At 37.5% G+C, this 23,690-nt stretch overlaps 2 protein-coding genes across 2 annotated transcripts in view; both read right to left on the bottom strand.

Moving 5' to 3' along the window:
- Positions 1-14: 14 nt before the first annotated feature.
- On the bottom strand, positions 15-16,326 carry BBS7 (Bardet-Biedl syndrome 7). Its single transcript, XM_053976511.1, has 19 exons — positions 16,227-16,326; positions 16,027-16,092; positions 14,763-14,825; positions 13,763-13,938; positions 13,017-13,203; positions 12,270-12,342; positions 11,231-11,347; positions 10,274-10,404; positions 9,610-9,694; positions 8,106-8,208; positions 7,338-7,530; positions 6,278-6,352; positions 5,137-5,202; positions 4,089-4,228; positions 2,973-3,137; positions 2,787-2,896; positions 2,576-2,679; positions 995-1,118; positions 15-682 (listed from the first exon to the last, which is right to left on the bottom strand). Exons 1-19 carry the CDS (start codon positions 16,260-16,262, stop codon positions 549-551), a joined length of 2,148 nt encoding a protein of 715 aa, XP_053832486.1. The 5' UTR covers positions 16,263-16,326; the 3' UTR covers positions 15-548.
- A 464-nt stretch (positions 16,327-16,790) lies between these two features.
- TRPC3 (transient receptor potential cation channel subfamily C member 3) overlaps positions 16,791-23,690 on the bottom strand; it is a 32,939-nt gene continuing 26,039 nt past the window's right edge. Inside the window, 6 exon segments of the mRNA XM_053975760.1 lie at positions 16,791-17,350; positions 19,623-19,698; positions 20,202-20,285; positions 20,816-21,025; positions 22,114-22,309; positions 22,819-23,083. Coding sequence (XP_053831735.1) covers positions 17,208-17,350; positions 19,623-19,698; positions 20,202-20,285; positions 20,816-21,025; positions 22,114-22,309; positions 22,819-23,083 — 974 coding nt within the window. The 3' untranslated portion in view covers positions 16,791-17,207.

Below are 23,690 nucleotides of genomic sequence, written 5' to 3'. Positions count from 1 at the left end.
ACATGGAGGCTGGAGAAGCACTGAGGAAGTTTAATGCCATCCATTACTAAACAAATGTGGCTTTAAATGGAGCTGTCATCGGTCTAAAATTCAGAGCTCTCCCCCCTCTGCACACACCAGCTACATCAAGTCTGGTGAGATTCTCACACCACCTTCTCAACACAACAGGAAAAACTAATTTAGGTACAGCTTAAACACACAGATTTCTTCCAAATCCATCCAAGTCTCTGGAAAACAGTTTCTTCATCCACTCCTGCAGCTGTGGGACAGGCTACTCCATGTTGTCTTAAACAGTAGTGAAAACATTTTTGCAAAAAAGGATACTTGGTATTTACATCTGATCGTTCTTGAGCTATTAACACTGTACATAAAACCTCTGCACACAGTTAACATACACAACAGTTTATATGAAGTTTACTACTGTAAACAATATGATAAATATGAATAAAACCTAAGAGCTGACAGTACAACAAAAGATTAAAAGTGTTTTTGACTTGATACTGAAATGCCTTGGTTAAAACCAGAGAAATTACTCTGCTTGTTCCTTGTCAGGCAGCATCAAAAAAAGCGATCAATCCATCTTGATCACAGCCATCCAGAATTTCCAAAAGGAGAGGAACTTTGGTTTTCACATTGGTGCCTTTAAATTTAAATTTATCTATGAAGAGATCTGTGATCATACCTGTAAAAGTAGAATTCCAGGAATTACTATTTATTTTCAGTAGGAGATATCTCTACTTTTAATTCATGATTATGTACCAAATATTCCAGTTGTTAGAAGAGTTTTTAAACTTCACATTTTAAACAACAGTTTAATTGTAAACAAATCCAAGCCACTTAACTTTTATACATTCTTAAATGCCATCCAGAATTTGAACACGATCTTTAATCATATCCATAAAGACAAGAATCATCTAAATATAAGCAGCTGTCTATTTCAGCCATGTCTCTGGACATTAAGCCCCATTTAAATAAAGCTGAATTGTCAACAAACCATAAAGTCTCTCGAGATGTGCAGGTTGTCTCTTGTATTCCTCGAGCAGCTGATCTGCCTCTTCCAAAATGCTGCGGTATTTTGGGAGCAGGAAGTCCATGTTGCCTTCGTGAACTTGTAATTCCTCAAAGACAGTTTAAAATGGTAAGAACTAACAGCAGGTAAGTATCATAAGAGGAGGTAAGTAAGAAGAAATGAAGCTTAGATATGTCAGAAGGAAATAATTCAAAAGGAAGACAATTCCCTTCCAAACTAGCAAGTGTTATTTTCAGAGTGCCTCATTTTCTAGTCTTCTAATGAAACACCAGATGTCACTTCATAGACTGTATTCTCAAAATCCTCCGTATTTCAGCTTCCAGCTCTGAGCCAGAACAGGATCACACCATGCAGACTCAAGACTTGATCATACCTTCATTTTTAGAATAAGTGGATTCCTAAAAAAGTGTAGCACTCAGAGAAGTCTGAAGGTAAAAGTAAACTCTGAAAGTATCACTCAATTTGTGACAGCAAAAAGTTTTGAATGCCTCTTCTAAAAAGCCTCAGTCTATCAGACCAGTTTGGGATGGTTAATAGTATAGATCTTTTTATCCTCCAGAGGAAGGCACTTCTGTTCTAGACTAGAGGTAATTAGTAATAGTAGTTACTAGTAGTAATTAGTTATGCACTGTGAGTCTGCTGGGATAACAGCTTTCATCGATCATTAGATTATTTTACTGCCTGTCAATAAAGTTATCATCCAAAAAATGAGTGACCAAAAAATTTGTCAAAGATTTGCTGTCTAGCAAGCAAGATGTACAACACCATTATTATTGCAGAAACACAATATGCATAAGAATAAATTCTCTATTATTGTTTACATCCCTGGTTTGCCAAACCAAGCCCAAGTAAAACCCTTTTAGTGATAATAAAGATTCACACTGTTCTCATTGGTAGCCAGCTTTTCTACTGTCTAAAGAGCTCTGACAAGTATTTGATTCCCCCAAAAGGACAAAAGAGAACTGGTTCAACATTTTCACCTCCCCTCCCTTTAAATAATAAATACCAACTCAATGATGGTGAGTTTTCACAGGAAAATCCTGGTTGTTGGAAAAAAAGTCCAAAAACTGAGATAAGCTGCCTAACTGGTACCTCCTAAAACCTATTGAGGAAGGTATTAAGCAGAAGATTCAAAAGCAGATGATTTAGAAATTATGAGACACTGGGATGAAGTTCCAAAGCAAAGTTGCATTTGGCGTGGATGACCTAAAAACCTATAAATATTAGTGGGAAGAGGGACAGAAGGAGCTGGAAAGTAACAGTAGGCTAGGAGAGAACATTAGATGATAAACCTGGCTGCCCTTCTACCATTCAATTTAAGCATGTTCAGTAATCCTACATGTTATCCACTAGTTATATAGCAAAAAGGAGAATTTTCCTTAAAGAAAATTGTCTCCTAGACACTTAAAATACATAATTTAATCTAAGGGAACAGAAAGGGAACAACAGATCCCCACATGACACACACCTGACTTGAGCCATGGTTTGGTGTCTGACAGCATAGCCCCTTCATAAAAATCAAACCCCAAGAGTTCAGATACTTACTCTCAAAGCATCTATTAAGTGAACCTTCTTGGCCAGCAGCTGCTGATACTCTAATTTAGGGTGGATAAGCTTTAATGTGTGCCTCACAGATTCTTCATTTACATCTAGCAGTGAGTAAAAAAGAACCCCAACAAGCAAATGAATATTACATAATCCATTTATGGGAAAAACAAATGAATGGAAGGACAACAAAATACAGAAGAATTTTTACCATATGATATGTTGAGATTAATCTTCCTTTTAGTAGCCTCTTTGGAAAGCACATCTTTGAGGATGGATATTGTAGAGATGTTGTCAGATTTAAAGTATCCCTCACCTTTTCTATTGAAGAAGAAAAATTTTAAATTAATGAACTTGAACACACATGCATGCATTAGGTTTAGTAATTGTATTTTACCTGTAGGTACTTTCAAGCTGTGTTCCCAGGAAAGTGTTCTGAAAATAAAAGGTGATGCACTCTCCAGCAGGAGTCTTTTCAGGCACCTCAGGCAAGCAAAACACAACCCAGGAGTGAATTTCAGCAAAACTGAACTGGCCTTTGAGCATCAGTGTATTCATGGGCCTGTGACATTGTGAAATTAAAAGAGAAAAAGGACAGTTAATAGTTAAGAAAGAGGGACACTATCCATGTAAAAAAAAAATAGTTCTACGTGGTGGTTTCCTTTTAACCAGCACACTGTAAAAAACCAGGTCTCTCCCTAAGTACAGACACATATTGCAGATTACAGCTATATTTCTGTACTTCAAAATGCAAAGCTACATGCACATTCAAGTTTTATCTCCCATTAGGCATGTCAGAACTAGAAAAAAAAAAAGTTGGAAGTTTTTGATGTCCCATTGCAAGTTGTTAAACCTGAAATTTAGGACAAAGATAAATAACTGACAAGAGCAAATATGACTAAGAGCCTCAAGAGCCTCCCGTGCTGTAAACCCCAGGTATAGCATTTTTATCAACAACAAGGCATAGTGGAGCTCATTTGCACATTGAAGCCTTTGGTATCTCCCTTCAGTCTTTCAGTTTTGGTTTGAACAAGCAGATCCTTGGAGGCAATACGAGATGTTAGTGAGGTAGGCAAAAATCCATCAGAAATTGTGTAAAATACAAAACTCCTATAACAGAGAGATAAAGGTAAAAAAAGTCTTGGCTCACTTTTGGGGCCAAGTTAGCTGTGAGAAAAAAAACAGAGGAAAAGGGTGGAGCAGAGAATGAAACTGAAAAGACACAGTTACCTACAGAAAGTTTCCATTCTACCACACCCTCAGCTATACTAACACATGGGGCTGAACTTCTTTACTCAGAGCAGTAAAATGAAAAATAGCCCCAAAACAAGAGTGGCAAGGAACCCATTTAATCCATAATTTCTATTAGGAAATCCATGAAATGGAATTACACGCTCAAAAGTGTATGTTAGGGGTTAGAAATTCTATACTTAAGTTTATCGAGCAAATGTTTCAGCTGCCTTGTGTCATTTTTTCCAAGTGAAAAAAGGCATTGATTTTTCTTTGCGCATACCTGTCCTGATCAATAGAATGAGTTCTCTGGTGAAGTGAAAGTGGCTTAATTTGATATTGATGAACTTGACAGGTTTTTGGTTGGATTCTGGGAGTTACATACGCCTGAAGTGTCCCGTACTGTCCTTCAATCGAGCGAACCTGCAGAGAGGAAAGAATCCACAGAGAAGAAGAAAAGGGAAAATATTATTTTACCACTGTTTGGAAATTTAGTGAATATTCAAAGTGTGTTAAAGAAAGACTCTAGTATTTCAAGAATATTTATAGTACTATATTTACTTGATAGTGCCACTATAATTAAAGCAGATGAGTTTAAAACTAGATGGAGCATAGTCCAGTGAAGTGCTGCTGTATTAGATTAATTAAATATTAATAGAATAACACCCTCTAACTCATTTTCTGATCAGTTAAAATTAAAAGCCTCAAAAATTGAGAGTTTTATGTAAACACGTATCAGATTAGGAGGCTGTAGTAAAAAAGAGAAAACTTCACACCTGTGTGCATGCTGAGGATTTTCCTAATCACTATTTCCTTCATTATTTCCTGTGGTGGTTGCCATAAAATGTGTGAATTTTGTGGATCCTTAAAAATAAACTCCAAAACACCCACATGCCTTTAAGTGTAATAAGCATGGGATGACAGGATTTGCTTCCTCTCCAAAATACAATTTGAGCCTACATTCCCTTGTTAGTTCCCAATATAACTTCCTTCAAACACTTCAGAGAATATACAGTGCCAGAGCTTTCTTTCCCACACTTCCCTCAGCTGTAAGTTGCACACATTGCCTTCAGAATCCTGTATTTTCCCAATCTGTGGTGTCCCCACTGCTTTCATCTTCGGGACACTCAAAAAGATCTCACGCTTTCCTCTGACATATTTTTAAAAGCCCTTAGAAATCCTAAAGACAAATAAAAAGGAACACAACCCCCAGATTAGAAGGTCTCGGGAAAAAAACAGCAGTAGAAATTGGACTGATCCACGTAGAGAACTCTTCATTCCAAAGCAGGACAAACCACAAATTTTATGGAACATATTTATGAGCACTTTACCTTAAGTTCAAGTCTTGTTGTATTTGCTTGGCATCTGTAAGTTGCAAGAAGAAAGTTGCTATTTGGCTGAAAAAAGGAAAAAAAAACCAACTAAATAGGAAAATAATACAAAATAGGTCTGTGTATTCACAAAATTTCTACTGGTCTGTTTTAACGTAACTGTAGCTATGTTACAGTGAAGTTTTTTGCTATGCATGTACAGCTATTTACAAGAGTTAAGTGCAAAAAAGCAATCCTTGGTTCCCCTTAACGTTCCAATTAGCTTTAATTATGATAGAGTTAATAAAAATAAAAATCCCTCTATAAGGAGAATACAACCAAAGCCTCTTACAGTCTTTAATATTTCTACAAAGATTACATAGATACCTACTTTTCATCTGAAAAATGCATGTCAGCCTGGCCCACTCATCTACAAAATTAGTTCAACATTCAAAAACTAAAGCAGGATCAGCAGGAAAAAAGCTCTAAGTTAATCATCACAAATGGCACAAAACCTAAAATAAAAAGCTGATTTCTGGGAGCTCCAGGGCAGAACAATGATGTGCAAATTCTGTTCTTAAAACTAAAATAAAGGACTGTTAGAAGGGAAAAGATTTTACAGAATATTTTCATAAATCCTAAGGTAGTTCCAGGATTTTCTCCCGGCCCTCAGTGTCAATTTTAATTCTGTAACTATTTAAGTCTGTAGTTATTACATATAAAAAAAGGCATGCAAGCATTTCACTCCCCACACAGCAGAACTGTCACATTCTAAAGGTATTTTTTAGAAATGAAAGAAATGTAACACTCTTCACCTAAATTGCTAGGAAGCAAATGTACCTGAGTCTTTGAAATCCAGAGAAGAGAGCAATACTGATTGTGTCTCACAATCTTCCCCAGGAACAAAAAAAAAAAAAAAAAAAAAGGAAGAGAGCAGATATTTTTGCATATTTTAGGTTTGCCTTACGTCAGGACCTGCCTATAACTCCTAATGCTGCAGTATCTCTAATGAAGCTGTGCTCTCCACAATTATCAGATGAGTAGTTTAACTGCATGTATTTTAAAACAGAGATATATACATCCAAGTTCTATTTTTACTACGCAGTATGAAGAGCTTCCATCGCGCCATCTCTACAGATATCACCTCCTCGGTTTCACTCACCTCAGAATCACAGCTGCTAAAACTAACAACGGCAGAATTTTTATCCACATCCAGCAAGTCCAGTGGGACATCACTCTGCAGAATACAGGAGGAAGGAAAAATAAGAAGCTTACATTCCTGAGTAGCTCCAAGTGCATTTATCCTCTAACTGTCATCAAGCTTTGTAAGGAGAGAGAGGCAAGGAGATTGCTTCATCTCAGAGGCAAAATCCTAACAGACATGCAGCTTACTACTTAATCCTGGAGTAACACGATGATCTTTCTCTTATTCCCTTACAGAGTCCTGAACTCCTGGGGGGCTGGTTTACCACAACCTCAGTGTAAAATCTGTAACTGTCTTTCAGACATGAAAGGTAGATGAAACAATTTCATTATTTCTCATTTAGCAATGGAAACATCTGATATTATACAGTGGCAAATCAGCTGTAGTTTAGCATTGCTCTGTAACATTGTTTAAAAAAACCAGGATTTTTATTAAGAAGTGAAAATAAAATCCTATGATACTTCATTCCCATTCGTTATAGAAAAATTACCTCATAAACTCCTCCTTGTCACATTTTTCTCCTCATGCATTTCCCAAAATAAGGTGATTCAGTACTGCTACTCTTTCTGACTACCAATGATGGTATTAATTTCAGCTGATATAGTAGGAGGAATAATTAATTAAGGTTGCTGTAATGGGCAGGACTATTTCTCCCCAGCTGCACACAAATCAGATGCTGTTCCACACTGGAAGTTAACAAGTGGCCCATAACATTCAGAAATTAATTTTCCATTACAGAGGGCACTAAACTTGTGAGTGAGGATGTGCACCTCATTTAATTGGTGTTTAAATTAGTACATGCAAAAGCAAACACAAAGTTACAAAGAAATCTTCTGTTACAGCAGCCACTTTGGTCTATTTTGGTAATGTAAAGCTGCTCTGCTCAATATGAAGTTGTTGTATTTGCTCCCTAACAAACATGTCCTTAAGATGCTGTAACTTGGCTTTTTGAACTAGAAAGTCTCTGAGTGTTTTATTTATGCATCAGGAAATCCAACAAGAACAAAGCCCCACTGACCTGCACCAGGACATTATCTATGGCTGTCTGCACCTCCAAGATGAGGCTGTAGCTGGCATCATCCTTGTTCAGTGTGAATTTCTCATTCACACTGAAGGCAGGTACTGAAGAAACTGCAGTGCTGGAGTGAGAGGACTGCTGGTATTTATCCCGTTCCTGAAGTACTTTTATCTGCAACTGTTCCAATTCATTCCTAGAAAAGGGAAACCACTCATAATGTCTTAAAAAAAAAAAAAAAAAGGCAACTATAGAGCTACTCTAGAAATTAAGTAGTTTAAATGTGCAAGGCAATCATCTTTATCTCCTGTCCTCATTTTTCCAGCCAGAAGTGACTCCCCTTAGATGTACTTAGCAAAGATAAAAAATAAACTCTATCACACAGACACGTGGATTTTACATGTTCCTTGCCAAAAGAAGTTTTTGAGACACAGGAAAGGACAAACTTTTTCCTTCAAGAGTACAATGCATTTTGAATAATATGGTGGTGATTTCTTTCCTGCCATCATTTAGAAGCTATAAAGCAGCAAGGAAGAAAGGAATCTCATCTTGCTGATACTGAGGCAGAAAGCATTAAGACATCATTATGTGAAGGCAAGATAGAAAAAGACTGTGAAATGAGGCTGCTATTCATTTCTACTTTGAAAAGGTCTGATTCTACTTCTAGATATATTAGTGATAAAGAAAATTCAGTGAGATAGGAAGGAGAGATGACATTTCAGCTTCTAACATTTCCATTCTTACATTTAAATTTCTTTCTAGCACAATTACCTTAAGGATGAAATCTTGTTCTGCATTTCTTGACTTAATTTAAGTTCTTCACCTGATCCACCTTCTCTATGGACAGGTTCTGTAGTCAGTCCTGTCAGCCAGCCTAAACCAATATATGAAGTTTATATTCCTTATAAGCTAAAAAGAAAATTCTACACTCAACTATTGTATGTATGGAGTCATGTTTGTTCCACACACTGGGTAGAGAGAATTGAGCCCAATTTAATCCTTTTTTGTAGAGTTAATCCTAGACACTGAGCACCATTTTTATGGGTTTCATGCTTAAATTGGAAAACATTTTTTTTTCATTAAGCACTTTGAGCAATAAATTCTTCTTTAACAGTTTTTAACTGAGCAGTTGGATTTTTTTCTCACAAAACCTTGAATTACTGGCAGTACTGAAACAAAACAAAAGCTGTGCAATGTGTTTATAGCAAACTGGATGCTTCTCAGTGGGCTTAAAAGTTGGATGCTGCTGCTTGAAAAAAGTTATACTTTTGCTTACTAAATTATATTTATTTCTAAAAGAAAATACTAATTGATTATACTCTGATACCTCAGGCATGATATGCAGACATGAATGGGTGTTTATAGCTCTGGTTCCTTGCCAAAATCAGTCTAGTGCACATCCTACCAGAATTCACCTTTGAAAGCCCACAGAGGAACATGGGCTTTCACTTTTTCCCTTTCTTCTATGATCCATGAATCTTTACAACATTCCCATTAAAAGAAGCCACGAAGGACTTAGACTGCAACAGTACTAAGTACTGCCAATCATAACAAACCAATTCATATGAGGTCAGGTGTAAGGGTCATTTGATCACTTAAAAATGTTTAAAAGAGGTATTTGGAACACCATTATTTCTCAGTAAATGACCGAGGATTGTATCTTGCCAAATGACATGATTTTCATTACAAGAAGTTTCAATAGGTTAAATTTTAGCACTGAAGGTAACTAAAGAAAGAAAATTAGCAATATTTTAGCTCCCAGCAGCTGACATATGCAGCATTTTTATCATGGCCTGTCATAGACAGGTCAATAGCTCAAGACTTATAGAGGAGCTGCTGAGATGCCTCACATGGGAGAGCTTTATTTCCTCCTAAAATCAAAATCAACCCCATTTAAAGGACTGTGAAGCTGAAGAAGGAATTAAATGACATATAAGACAGAAAAATAAAATAAAAACCTGCTTGTATATCAACATTTTTCATGTATATTAAAAAATCACAAATAATTCCTTCAGACATACTTATTAATTCATCACATTAAGGCAGCAGTTTACACCAAAATATAGTCAACCACTGTGTTACGCATGATGAATATCTTAAAATATAAAATCCCCACAGTTTAAGTGTAGGAATTTTTTTTTAAGTGTAAATATTAAATCAGAAGAGATCTTTTCAACACAAAATTTTAAGAGATGTGAGCTGCACTAACATAACCTGCTTCATTTTATCACCTCACCACACATAACATTTATTGTGTCAATGATATGAAGCTTACCTGAGTATGTTGCTGCTAAAATTTCATCATAGCCATCTCTTCCTACACAGCCACCCTGGATTGATGCAATGCTCTCTGATAAAGCCTTCAAATAAACACATTCAAGCAGAGTGAAATATCACTGCACTCATTTTAGAAGTTTTTAGAAGATTCTACTCCACATAGCAAACATATTGAAAAGCTGAAAGCAAAACACTGATAGACAGTATTTTTCCAGCAGAAATTAGCAATCTGAGTGAAGTGAAATGATCCCTCAGGATCCAATTACTATTTTAAACAATTGATAGCCAATGTAATTATGCTCAGTGAAGCCCTGACAACTTCCATTTATTAACCTGTAAATCACAGACTATACACAACACTCTTGGGTTTTTCATTCAGAGAGCAACTCTGTATTAGGTTTCACCCAGCAGTCAACTAAGCCAAAACTTTAACACACAGTCTCTACATTATTTTGATTTTTGGTCAAATCACAACCACTTCACTTTCTGGTTCTTACATGTTACCATACTGATTTCACGTTCATATGGTCAATGTTACAAACCTCTTAAATTAAAAACAAACCACATATTTTAGCAATAGCGATCATGTAAGTTTTGAAATACAGATTTTTATTTTTAATTAATTTTTTTTTTCCAGCAGAGTATGAAGAATGAGGACTTACATAATCATGTCGAAGGACAGGATCATCAGCACTCTCAAAGCTATAAATCTCTATCATTCCATCATCTCGTCCAACAAGTAATTCCTTAACTCCATCTCCCAGAATGTCAAAACTATCAATGCACAGAATACCTAATGAAGAAGAAAACAAAGCCATTTGCTTAATCTTTATTAGTTTATGATACAATAATACACAAGCCACACTCAGTTACACAGAAAGAGAGTCCTGGCCAGCTTTTAAGGTGTTAATAATGAGATTTCTGGATGAGTCCTCAAGGCTGAAGTCCCTCCCCTGTGCTTCAGGTTCAAGGTTAACTTTTTGGGCTCCATATTTCACAGAAAAACTAAGGACATACTAGGAAGCATTTTAAGAAAATAATGTGAAGATAACTCTTATAATTAAATAAAAATGTACTTATACATTCCATTCCTGATCTTGTCCTTTACAAAGCAGTAGGGGCTAATAGATGTTCCACAAGCAGCACACCAAGGCTAAAACTGGGAGAGTTTTGATCAGTTATTGTGGAAACATTTTCCACCTTCAGACAAAACCCTTTATTATGACTCTTTAGAGATCTTAAAATCACTGAGCATCTGATAAATTTGGCAGGTGTATTTGCCAAATATACACACACTTAGAAATAGAAAATTTAAAAACATCTCAATGAATCATATTTGAATGAGCACAGTTTTACAAACACCACTTTAAAAATAGTGTAAAAACAAAAGTTTGCTAAAACACTGGAAATAATATGAACACAAAATCCAAAGCAAGACAAACTGATTCAAATTATTTGTCAGAAAATCAGGAGAATGAAAGAGACCTTAGTCATATTAATATCACATAATCACAGTATGTCTCCAAAGTTATCTATGAATAAGATTTCCTGATTACCCTACCCTTAACAAAGCCTCAGGTATGCTGGAAAGCTAAAGAGTGAGAAATTGAGACACATACCTCCTCTCTTCTTTTCATTTCCAATTTCCCACCTTGGTATTGCCTTGGCACCAGTAATCTGAGTGACACCCAATTTCCCATCAGAAGTCCCATACACAATTTCTTCCCCAGAATCACCTGAACACAGAAACTGAATTTAGAATTGATAAAATCAAGCACACCGACTTCAAAATGTTGGGTAGCTACACTCTGAAGCCCATGGTAAAAGGAAACACTGAATTAGTGACGTGCAATGGAACTGTCAGGCTTCAAACCTAAAAACAAATCCATGAAAACTGCACCCATCCTGATAATGTCTTTGGGGCTATCACTATTCTGTGTTTGGCTGCACCCTTGCACTTGAGTTCTGCCTAAAAAGCAGTCAGAATCTATTACTATGGATTTCAGCAAAGTTAGGCTGAAGTATGAAGGCTATTCAATGGACTTTACAGAAGAAAAACAGAGAAACCCTTTCACAACACACACCCAGCAGTGAATGTTGTGCCAAAATTTCAGCAATTAAGAACTACTTTTCCAAACCAGCTCAGGATGTTTGTCACACAATCTAACTGAAACTAAATTAAGCACCAGATTAACACCCTAAAGCGATTTCTATGAGGTTAGAGCAGATTAGCAAGAAGGATGATCAAAACTATTTTAAGTTTGAACCTTTCAGTCTCAGTTTATGTTAACTCTACTCAATATTCTCCTCCATCCATGTATTCCAGTTATGGAAATCCATGTGTAAGGGAAATACAAACCCAAAATCTGGACATGGACCCCGAAGTCCAATTTGTTTTTACACAGTGAGACCCTTCAGATCTCACTAGTGTTGTAAGAGGTCTTCAACTGAATGTGAATATAATTTAGAACTGTCTAAAACAGTCATGTCTCTGTGTTTACTTATACATAAAAAATTACCTCGCACAGTCACTTTTCTGCTGCATTTTTAACATCAGCTTAAAAATCAAGACAAAATAATTAAGAAAGACAAGCTACAAAATCTTAAAAACACAGTAAAATAGTATTATTAATTATATGTGTATTCAAATCTTGTTACCCCCATTTCCATTGCTCAGAGCAAGAACAGTAGGTGGTCCAGGAAGTTCTACTTCATACAGCAAATCAGATCCCTGAAGACAAAGAGAACAATCTTAAATGAATTTATTAAAAAAAAAAAAAAAAAAACTCACCATCAAAACAACAACAACATCTCCAAAACACCAGCCATATACCAAACCAAAGCCCCACAATGACAAAAGTATTATGGATCATACTAAAAGGTAAGATTTACTTATTCAAACTCCTATGGGAAAATGATTTATAAGCCAAAAACAGGGTGAAGCCTGTAGAAAAAAAACCACAGGACTCTTGAACCATGTTATTAAAATTTTAAATGATCCAGAAGCTCAGCTGGCAATTTAATATGTTAAACCCCTTAGTATCACTCAAGACTTGTCGCAACAGTAATTTATGAGAGCAAGAATTCCCAAAGTGATAAAGACTTCAGGAAATTAGATGTATATGTGAGCACTTTTAGTTAGAAGGGACCAATTTGTCATCTACTTCCACCTATGTATTCCAAAGCCTGTTTATAGTGGTTTCATTAATCCTCATTCTTTACAAGTTTATGACGATTCTCCTTTAGAAAAACAGCAGAAATAGAATGCACCAGCAGCAGCACTGCCAAGTAAGGCACAGCACACTGATCCTTATCATATTTAAGCCATGCTGATATGTATTCCCTTAATAAGTAGTCAATTCCATAGCATTCATACATAAAACATAAAGAAGGAGGCATTTTAACCTGTAACACCCTGAGAACTCTGTCCTGACATGCAAGCACCGGTGTGATGCAGTTCACTTTGTCTACAGGAAGGCAGAGAACATCATTGATTTTATCTCCTGATAGGAAGTAGTGCTGGTCCTTGCAGTCACAGTAATGGTTATAGATGTAGCTTGCACAGAGAAAGAGATCTGCTCCTGAAATGTACCTGAGGAGAAGAAAACACTTCCTGTAGCATCTTGCTGCAGCAAGAGTCCTTTATGTTTTTATGCCTTACTATGCTTACAGCTCCAAGGTATTATGGGGCCCTGCAAGCTGTTCCAGCTTTTAGAGTTCCTTATAAATATTAAAGCCACGTGGTTTCTACAGCTCTGACATTTCTACTTTGTCTTCAGGTAAAGTCCTAAGAATATCTTTAAAAAAATTTCATTACTATATTTTTTATGCTGATTTGTCTATGGCAGCACCTTACAACACAATCCAAAAGAGATTTTGCTCCAGGAGCTATGTGGACAGGACACACTTTATCAATATAATCCCAGCTCTGCTCAAACAGATTTTGCACTGCTGTGAGTGCAGTGAGTCCAGACCACTCCCAATTCTGCCCACACTTCCATGATATTCCAAATTCCTCCTACAGATCACAGCACAAGCTGAAGCTGGACTGGCACTTAGTGTCACGTACACAATATGCTTAAAATTATTGCATAAAATCATAAACTAACAACCTGCTATAGCTGTCAAAAAATGCAAAATATCATACTTACATAGCTTTGATGTTTTCAGTAAGGTTAGTTTCAAAGGAAAGAAACTGCTTCCCTCTTTTTGTGAAACCTCTGACTTCGGATCCTATAGCCACAAAAATTTTCTCTTGTGGTGTATTAAGAGCTCCTCCCAGCTCCAGTCTGGAGATCCTTTGTCCTGGTAGTGTCTTGAACACTGGCTGTCAACAGAAAAGCAATTTTCATCATCACAATATCATATTTATGGTAGTCTTTTAACATAAAGGATAAGAAATTTACTTTACAATTTTTGGCAAAACTAAGATGCAATGGGTTGTACACAGACAAAAATAATCTCATATTCATCTTCAGAAACACAGAGCAATCAAGCATTTTATCAGTAAATACAAACAAAAAGCTTTAAAACACAATAAATTAAGACTTCATTACTTCATTGTTATTAATTCATCCATGGGAAAAATTCAGCACTGCTGTCAGCTGTTTTGTTTGTGGTTTGTTTTTTATTTTAAAGAACAACACCCACACACTCCCTCCCTCTCACATGTTACATTCTTATTCCAGAAGTCTACATTGATTTATTTGTATTGCTATAGAATACTTATGAGTTGACCATGAACTTCCTGGAGAAGAAAACCCATGAAAGAAAATAATTTTTTATTGAATTGGACATAAAAAGTAATCAGTTTGTTCAAATCCCTAAGCCAATTTAATGAATCTCTGCAGGTTTTGTCCCATTACAGTAACTGTGTATGTGCCCAGGCTTAAGCCCAACTTAACTAAAGTGCAAAATGTGTGGAAATTACTTTTTTTTCCACATTAGTTTTTGACTGTAACTGTGGAGAATCCTGTGCTTGATCAGGCATGAGATCAGCATGCCCTCACCACAGTTAGGCATCAGTCCACAGCTCTACCTAGACACCTTCCACTGGCGTCTTATTTGCCTCATCAATAAAAAATGAACTTTCAAAGTTCACTGGGAAGAACATTCCAAAACCAAAAATTTAAACGGAACATTTCCACTTACCACAGCTTCCCCCTTTTTTATGCCAAAACACGTAACGACCCCATCCTGATCTCCAACAACCACCTTCAAAAGTATAATACATTGTTATTTTTTATTACACACCCAACAGTGGTTTTAAATAATGCTCTTCCTGTATTCATAGAATCTCAGAATGGTTTGGGTTGGAAGGGACCTTAAAAATCACCTAGCTCCAACCCCTTGCCATGGATAGGGACACTGTCCACTATCCCAGGTTGCTCATGTTCCATCCAATCTGACCTTGAACTCTTCCAGGGATAGAACAACCACAGCTTCTCTGGGTAACCTGTGCCAGTGCCTCACCACCCTCAGAGGGAAGAATTTTTTCCTTATATTTAATCTAAACCTATTCTCTTGTGAGTTTGAAGCCATTCCCCTTTCTCCTATCACTACATGCTATTGTAAATAGTCCTCTATTATAATATTAACGATATTTTCATATATTTAAGGACTCAAAGTTCTAGAGTACTTAATTACATATGGGAGTATACTTTAAAGATCTATATAAAATGCTATAGATAGGATATTGAACAGCAGTTCAAGTACAGGCATTTGCAATCGTTTTCCTGCTTCTACTTTTAAAAATCCATGAGGTGAAGATGTATTTGGGGAAAGTTATGTTTTCACACTAAGACTTTATTACAGAAAGAAAAAAAATGCAGCTATTTATATTGAGTTTCCCTAACAAGGTGTCCTTAATTTGAACTTATATTAAGGCGAACTAAAAAAAAAAAAATCATAGAATCATCAAGGTTGGAAAAGACCTTTAAGATCATCAAGTTCAACCATCAAGTTGTCATTATTACTGTAACCCCTAAACCATGGCACCCACCCGGTGCCAGATCCAGACACCTCTTAAACACCTCCAGGGATGGTGACTCCACCTGCTCCCTGGGCAGCCTATTCCAATGTTTGACCATCCTAACAGTAAAATATTTCTTTTAATATCTAATCTGAATCTCCCTTCAGGCCATTTCCTCTAGGCTTAAGTGAAATAGAGAAATATGGAAGAACTCCTTCGTGGTTTCAGAAACGCTGTAAACTACAAAAATTCCTTCCCGGTTCTGAAGTTTTCCAATCATAAATTCAGGGTTTTTTTTCTTTTTTTTCCACAAAAAATGTTTTCCAAACCGCCAAAATGGGGTCGTGGTCTTTCCCTATGACGTCCTATATCTACGGAAACTCTGGAGATGATTAACGATAGGATGAGGCACAGGACAGGAGCAAAGCATCAAGCGGTCGGTACCTTCTGCGTGGCCTTCTTCCCGGAGGCAGGCAGCAGCCTCATCGTCTTCTGCGCCGTGACTCCCACCTGTGGATGGAAGAGACGCTCCAGAGCGGGGCCCGGAGCGCCGGGAAGCGCCTCGGGCCTCTCGCAGGCCCCGCCCCACGGCCCCGGGCAGGCCGTGCCACTTCATCCCGCTGCCGGGGCGCTGCCGTGCCCACCTGCAGGTAATCCACGCGTGCCAAGCTCGGCTCCATCGCTCCCGCAGGACGCGCGTCCCTCCCGCGGGCACGGCGCGCCCGCCGCTCGTCACCGCGGCAACCTCCGCGCGGGGCCCGCCTCCTATTGGCTGGGCGGACGGGGCGGGGCCTCGGCCAGACGGGCACTGCGATTGGCTGAAATGCCCCGGGGCGGGGCGAGGGGCGGGCAGAGCCGGGAGCACCCCGTGGGGGCCCCAGCGGGAGCGGTCGCGAGGGGGGCGCCGGGCTCGGTGCTGAACCGTGAGGGAGGAGTGGTTTATTCAACAACGAAGCCAAAAATACCTGCCCTGCACAGGGTCTGAGTTTAAAAAAAAAAATCCTTACTCTTCGCAGTGTAAATACACTGAAATAAGAAAGGATCGGTGCGGGTGCGCGTATACAGAGGCATGTTAAATAGCTCTGTTGCCATTACATTCCCACTTACCTGGTTCTCAGCAACTCCTTGTGGTCATAACCATGAGTTTTGGGCTTACACGCATTACTAGCACCACTAATAAAGAACAAAGATTTCAAGTAATCCTCCACTCATCTCTAGTTGGTTTATTGTAGTATGAAAAATCCTATTTTGTACCTGGACACTGCAAGGAAGAGAGTATTATGCTGTATCTGTTAATTTTTTGTCTTGCAAATTTAGTGCAAAGAATTCTCCATATGTAATCATAAATCTGTTAAAATATCAGCAATCGATACCATTATACCTTTTTAATGCATAAATGCAAAGAAAAAAGTTATGATAGTTCTTGCTTTAGGCAATTAAAATGAAGAGAGCAATCTTTTTGTGGTGAGTTAATAAAAGATCCTAAGACTAAATTCCAGAGAAGCTGTACATAAAGTTATTTAGTGCTAAAAATCTACAATACATTTTTTTCAAGTATGAGATACTGAAATATTATTGCCAATAAATAATTGTGCTGTAGTCAAAGCCACGGTTCCTTCGTTGAATCATTCACATCTCAGCATATTAGGATTTAGTTTCTCACTGAGTTTATGTATTAAAATTGCCAACTCTTCTGTTGCTTGGGACTTATCCTCCAACAGTTCATAGCGAAGACTGGAGATGTCCTGTTTGATTTCCTTTAATTCACCTGCATCAATAATGGAAAGAAACACTCGTTAGCAAAGTTTAATATTCAGTGAATACTCCTCTGTTAAGTCACATCAATGCCTATTTCAGATCATCATCCCAAAATGTTCATGAGAGCAGGTACAGGATGAGGATTTACCTCATCTTCATTCTCAGTGAGATATGTCTCCAGCCCTAAATAGCACCGAAGGAATTTTAACAGTCCATTGGGGCCTTGCATTGTGCTCCATGTGTATACATACCACCAAAGATTCCCAAAGGGCTGTACAAAGGTTAATGAATTAATCACACCAACACTGCTGAACAGCTGGTAAATATTAGTGTCCCCTTTTTAGAGAGAAAAGGAAAAGAGTTTTTTTTCTGAAGGGATGTGCCAAAATCACAAAGGAAAGGTGTGACAGAGCTGGCAGTAAAACTCACAGCTTCTGAGTCTCTCTCCTCTTCCTTACCAACATCCTTGGGATTAGAAAAAGTCAACCAATTTAATATGATGTTATAATTTGACACAAATACAAAAAACACATTTAAACAAAGACAGCAGTCAAAGCCAGACTCGTAATAAGCAGCAGCATGTTTTCCCTTGTAGGATATTCAGTTCAAGAGCAAAAGCTTTTTAAAATGTTCAGATATTGTTCTTCCAGCAAGTGTGAGGGATGTGAATTCTTACACAGCATCTGCCTCGGGAAATGATTTGTTATGTATACAATAAAAGAGTATGAAGAGACACCTAAATTCTCTAGTGATGCAGAACAGGGACAATCTCTAGACTTTTGTTAAAGTAGTTGTAGTACATAGAAATGCCAATGTTTTCTGTTTAGGGTATAGCAGACTTCAAGAATTGTGTCTTCAGAGGCTGGGTCTGTGCTTTGGGTACCAATGAGGTACTCAGGACACAGAGCACTTGGCTGTGCAGCTGAAGAGTGAAACTCAACGGTTACTTGCCCTGCTCAAAGTGGACTTTCCTCTATAAAACCTGGTGCCAAAGCCAGAACCCTGGTGTCAGTAAACCATGATTCTTCTGCACTGTCTTTCTAATTTAAACACATCTCTGCCAACACCAAAGTGGCATCAGGGACCTGGAAAGGGCTGGCACTGCTGGTGACAGAACAGTCTTTACATCAGTCACTAGGTATGATTTCCTACATCACAGAGCAGGAACAGGAGGAAAGCAGTGGGAATTCAGGAGAACAGCACACTGAGAGGGTTCACTTTTAGGAGCCTTTCTGCTTTTGTCACTGACAATCACAACTCTGTACAGCCACACAGGATGGGGAAGTGTCAGGATAACAGTCAGTGCACAATGCTGCCTTTTGAAGGCACTGAGGGGGATTTAATTTAATCTTTTTTGTTCCCTGCTTCTCGCTGCAGAGAGTTACAGGTAAGCAGAGAGCAACTAAGGAGCAAAACAGAAGCTTTGCTGCCTTAGTTGAGAGCTGAGCAGCCCTTTCAAGCCCCTCATCACACATGCCCACAGCTGCCTGATGCTGCCATGCCAGTAAAACATCTTCTGACCCTAAGGTGTCCATCACTGCATCACTCTATTGCTTGATAACATTCTAGCTAGAGTTTTTGTTTGGGGATCTGCACAGAGCATAGGAGTTTCCTTGCAGGACTGCAGACCTGCATGTCATTCCTGGAAGGTTGGAGGGAGGACAACCTTTGCCATAATCTCATCCCAGTGGTGAGTGAGGGCGTGCACCTCGAGCAAGCACCTCTCACATCTGCCAGGGAGCTCAGATCCCCTGTTTCTCAAAAGGTCTCCCACTAAAATAGAGGTAATATTTGTCATTTTTTATCACCATGCAGCTGACTGTGGGGCTCTGTTTAATGATGGGCAGCTTCACAGGTGATTATTCCTCGAAGCTTTATGAAGGAAGGCAGGACAAATAGTTCATGGTGTAAAGTGGTAGATTGTGTATAATTGTGTGTTCAGTTGAATGAAACAGAGAGGAAGATCCTGCAGCTTTGATTAGGAGTCTGGAAGTGCGAATACAGTTAATAGCTCCTTCACAGATTTCCTCTGTGCATTATGTCTGTACTCTCATTTTCTATCTGTAAAATGGGGCCTATAATATTTCTCAGTCCTACTTCTTTAGTCCTACTTTTCCATTTTTTTGATGACACTGGCATACTTCCATTACTATCTGAGCCTCAGTGCATGTGAAATGGAAACAATCCTTCTTTTCACTCAAAACTCCCATGCATCCCTGTAATACTGGTTCCTAATACAACATGAAAAAAATTGCCTCTGAATATTGCAGTGTCTTTCTTACCTTCATTGACTTCATCATTTTCTTTGTCCACTTGTGCTTTCAGAACATAACGTTTTATCAGTCTCTTCATTATTTGCTGACAGATTAAAATAGTTATATAATCAGGTGAGATTATATAATTAAACATTGTTCATTTTTCTTTTTTAGCTCTCTCTGTCACATCTACCTAAGAGAAAGAATGAACAGCCCCAGATGAAGTGCTTGCCTCAAAGGGGCTTTTCTGGGGGCATGCTAAGAAAGGAATGGAACAGCCAACCTAGTCAGCTTTCACATCCCTTACCCAGAAACCCATATCAGATATTCCTTCACCAGTTTCAGATGTTTGCTCCTCACACTTTCCCAACTGGGACATCAAAGACCAATTTTAAGTACTGCATGAGCTAGTTTTGAAATGCTTCAAATAACTGTTTGAAGGGCTTGGACAATAACTGTCTTTTTTTTCAAAGAGCATCCAAGAGTTTGATTTCTACAGGAGGTTTTATTTATCTGGTGAAGGCAAATTGTACTTGAAACACAAAATTCTGCTAGAACCTTCTCACTGTTCTATTACTCAGGGCAGTGATCACTGTATGTACTTACCTGATAGCGTGTTGGCTGATTGAGAATGCTGTTAAAACTGTGGGATTCAAAAACTCTGGAGTTTGACTGAGTGAAAAGGTTTAACTAGGAAGAAATAAGATAAAATTAAAATAAATAATGGAATTCACAGTTAGGATTCAGCTCCATTATTATTTTCCTTTAGTAATGTTGGGGATTTCCCCACCTTTTACTATATCAGAGTATTATTTTTTAAAAAAATGAGATTGCCTTGAATTATATGTTGGTTTTGGTTTTGTTTGGTTTTTTTTTATAATGCTGATCATTTTAGCCATCCTGTTCTCAGAAAATAGACTTAAAGTATCTTTAATCAATATTCAAGTAACTCCTTGTAGGAATTATTTGCATCTTTGAACACTCATCAATTTTTGTTTTAATTCTATTTCCCCAGATTTGGTTGCTCTAATAAAATTTAAGTCTATTTCTTGTTTTATGCAGTATATTTTGGCAGTCTGAAGTAGAGATTTATTGCTATAAATTATTAATTACTCTATTATTATCAGAATCATGGATTATAGGTTAAAATTAAAAAGAAAAGAAGACTGCTGGAATAGACACACAATTCTTCACTGCAATGAAAAGATCTCAGAACCTACCCTTGATTTGGAGTTGCCCATTCCCATTTCAATGTCCTTCTGTAGCCGTCTCCTCCTGCACTTAGAAAAGTTAATGATCCTCATGATGAAATAGAAAAAAGATTTGGGGCTTGGTACAAGACTGAAGGGTGGAGGTAACGTTTTTCCATCATCAAAATATGACAGCCAAAGTTTAGAACGAGCAAACTTCCACTCCACATCACTGTCATCCTGTGTTACAAAATAAAACAGACGATGCTCTTGGTTTTTATGAAATGCAAAGCTTCTTTCAAATGAAACTGCTTTGAAATATCTTTCTGGTTTTAGATAAAATATTATTTTCTTGCTAGTAAGACTTCCAGCAGTTCTGCAAAAATGCAACCACTTTACTTAGTCTATTTTAACCAAATTTCAGTTGTCTCTTTATGGCAACATTTCATTGAGAATACTTAGTTCAAGCATGTGAAGCATTTAAACAAGCATAATTTTTGCATCAAGTGAAAGCCAACATATAAACTCCCTGCTATTTAAAGTGGAGCTTTCAGGGGTTTTTCAAGTCTTGCTTTTCTTATTAAAGTGGTCACATGGGCTTGGTACTTGCACAAGTGTTGAAGTATTAGACTCAAGGCAAAAAATGGCTTAAAATGGTTGTACTCGCAGCTTTTTACATAACCAGGACAAGCAACTCTGATTTATAATGGAGTATAGAAAATGCAAACTTTGTGGTCCTGAAGAAATTGTGTTAAATACTGACAAACCTATTTTGTCCTAATACATTCTTACTGAAGTATTCCAAAGCTGGATTATAACTAGCTTTCTCCTGCTGAATTCCCTAACATGTCCCAGAAATCATTGAAAAGACTGGGAATGACATATCCATTTGTACACTATGTCTTAGATAATTGTTCTTCCTGTTTGTGTGGTGTGTGCCTGCATCTGTGTGAATGTACTGCTCTTTGAACTCATGTTCTGGAAAGCTGGCACTATAAATACACTTTTACTTTCATTTCAGCAACCTGAGATTTAGTTTTGAAACCCAAGTATCTTCAACGCTATACATTTTCTGATTTGTTTTTTTAACTGGAGTTGGATGCCAAATATAGTGTGTACATGGCATGAGATAAACTCGTTTAGATCCTTTGAGGTTCTGCAGCTTGGCTGAGTTTTTAGATAAAGTTAGCCTTCTTTTATATATTTTGTGATATCCTTTCCTGTGGTAATCTCTTCTTTGTACTTTTTGCATACCACTGAAATCATTCCTATTAACTCTGCCCTTTTTACAGCATAACAGAAGAGAAAAACTTGAGAACAGAGCCCACCTCAATTTCTTGATATGAACTGTTGATCATAGCAATCAGCATGTTGAGCAGAACCACCACCATTGTGACGTTGTATATGCCATAAAGAACATAACCAATGTTCTCAATGAACTTGTGATCGTATTTGAGGACAACAGAGGTTACTTCAGACAAGCCAAATATCGACCAAAATAAGGTCTTGAAACTTTCTTCCACTCTGTAGGGAAAAAAAGAGGAAGGCATTATTAGTAACTACACAAAGAAATATAAAAGTTGTGTTTACAGTGACTGATAAACAACCTCAATTAATTTGTCTGTGAATCAGAACACTGATCAAAACAACAAACATGCAAGGAAGCATTTTTCACAGCACTTTCCATTTGTCCTCTGTGTTCCACTATCCATTACAGCTAATAGAGCTGTAACAATACATGCAGAACAACAGGAACTAGAAAGGTATTTTATATCAAGTAATATTTTCTTCCAATTGGTTGCCCACAAGTCTATGTGATTGAAATATATACAGGTGAAGTTATTTCAGGCTGAAATGAAAGCTTCCATTATACAAACAGGGAACAATTGGTCTTTTGTGTTCTGCTTTCTGAGGTCTTCAGTTTTATTTTAATGCTAAGAGAGAGCACACAATGTCTCACAGACTTTGTTATCTTAGTGAAAAACCTGGAAGTTTTGATTGGCTTTTTACCTACAATGAAACCTCATACTTACGTTGTAAAGGCCGGGTTTAGTTTAGCTCCAAGGTAGTAGGAGTACAGTATAAACATTCCAATCATAAATGCAAGAAATACCATAATAAAAAGGACCATAAACTTGAAGATGTCCTTAACAGTCCTTCCAAGGGAGATCTGCAAGGGCCCAAAACTTTCATTTGCAGGCAGGATATAGGCAATCCGAGAAAAGCTGAGAACAACAGCAATTGCATAAAGGCCTTCAGATATTATCTGAGGATCAGATGGGAGCCATTTATCTCTAGCTGGAAGATATGAAATACAGGGGTTACTCATTTATCACAATCCTGAGGAATAAACCTTGATAGGATTTTTCCATTGACATGTCTGAATTTAAGTGAGACAAATATTTGAGGAGTCTAATAGTTGCTGCTCTATTCCTTTTTCATTTAAATCACAAATTAAGAATTTGAGTTACATTACTTCTGTTAGAAGTGACTTGAAGAAACATGACATTTTCTTTTTCACTTTGCATTTCTACCTGAACTAGACAGTAACTAATCCCTTACTGCAGTTTTTCACTTGTCTGTATTAGCTATCTTAACAAGCACTACGCTAAAGCTGGGAAATTTATTCCTATTTGGTGTTTTATTGATGGGAAGTTAAGGGCTGCCTGATGAACAATTTCATTTATTAGTCACACTAAGCTTTTGCTTTTTGCAGGATATAACCTAGTTCCCATAGTGACCATAAAGATTTTTGACAATTACCTCAAAAGAAATAGGACTTTGGGTTTTACACACAATGTGCACAGAAACAATTGAGTTATGCAGAAATTTGTAAATTATTATGTGAATTCATGTACCATCTTAGCAGAGCAACACTGAATTAAAATGTGTTTCATATCAAAAT

The sequence above is a fragment of the Vidua macroura genome, chromosome 4 (assembly GCF_024509145.1).
Source record: "Vidua macroura isolate BioBank_ID:100142 chromosome 4, ASM2450914v1, whole genome shotgun sequence".
NCBI classification, from domain to species: Eukaryota; Metazoa; Chordata; class Aves; order Passeriformes; family Viduidae; genus Vidua; species Vidua macroura.
Note: the sequence above shows the minus strand (reverse complement) of the source record. Positions and strands in the feature narration are given on the sequence as shown.

Bases quoted from the DNA above. Each gene is read 5' to 3' on its own strand.
- BBS7 (XM_053976511.1), bottom strand. From the start codon at position 16,262: ATGGAGCCGAGCTTGGCACGCGTGGATTACCTGCAG. The intron at 7,531-8,105 runs GTAATTGTGCTA...TCCCTTTTCTAG, and splicing joins AACAAGATTTCATCCTTAAG to GAATGAATTGGAACAGTTGC. The intron at 683-994 runs GTTTGTTGACAA...CTACTTTTACAG, and splicing joins ACATCTCGAGAGACTTTATG to GTATGATCACAGATCTCTTC.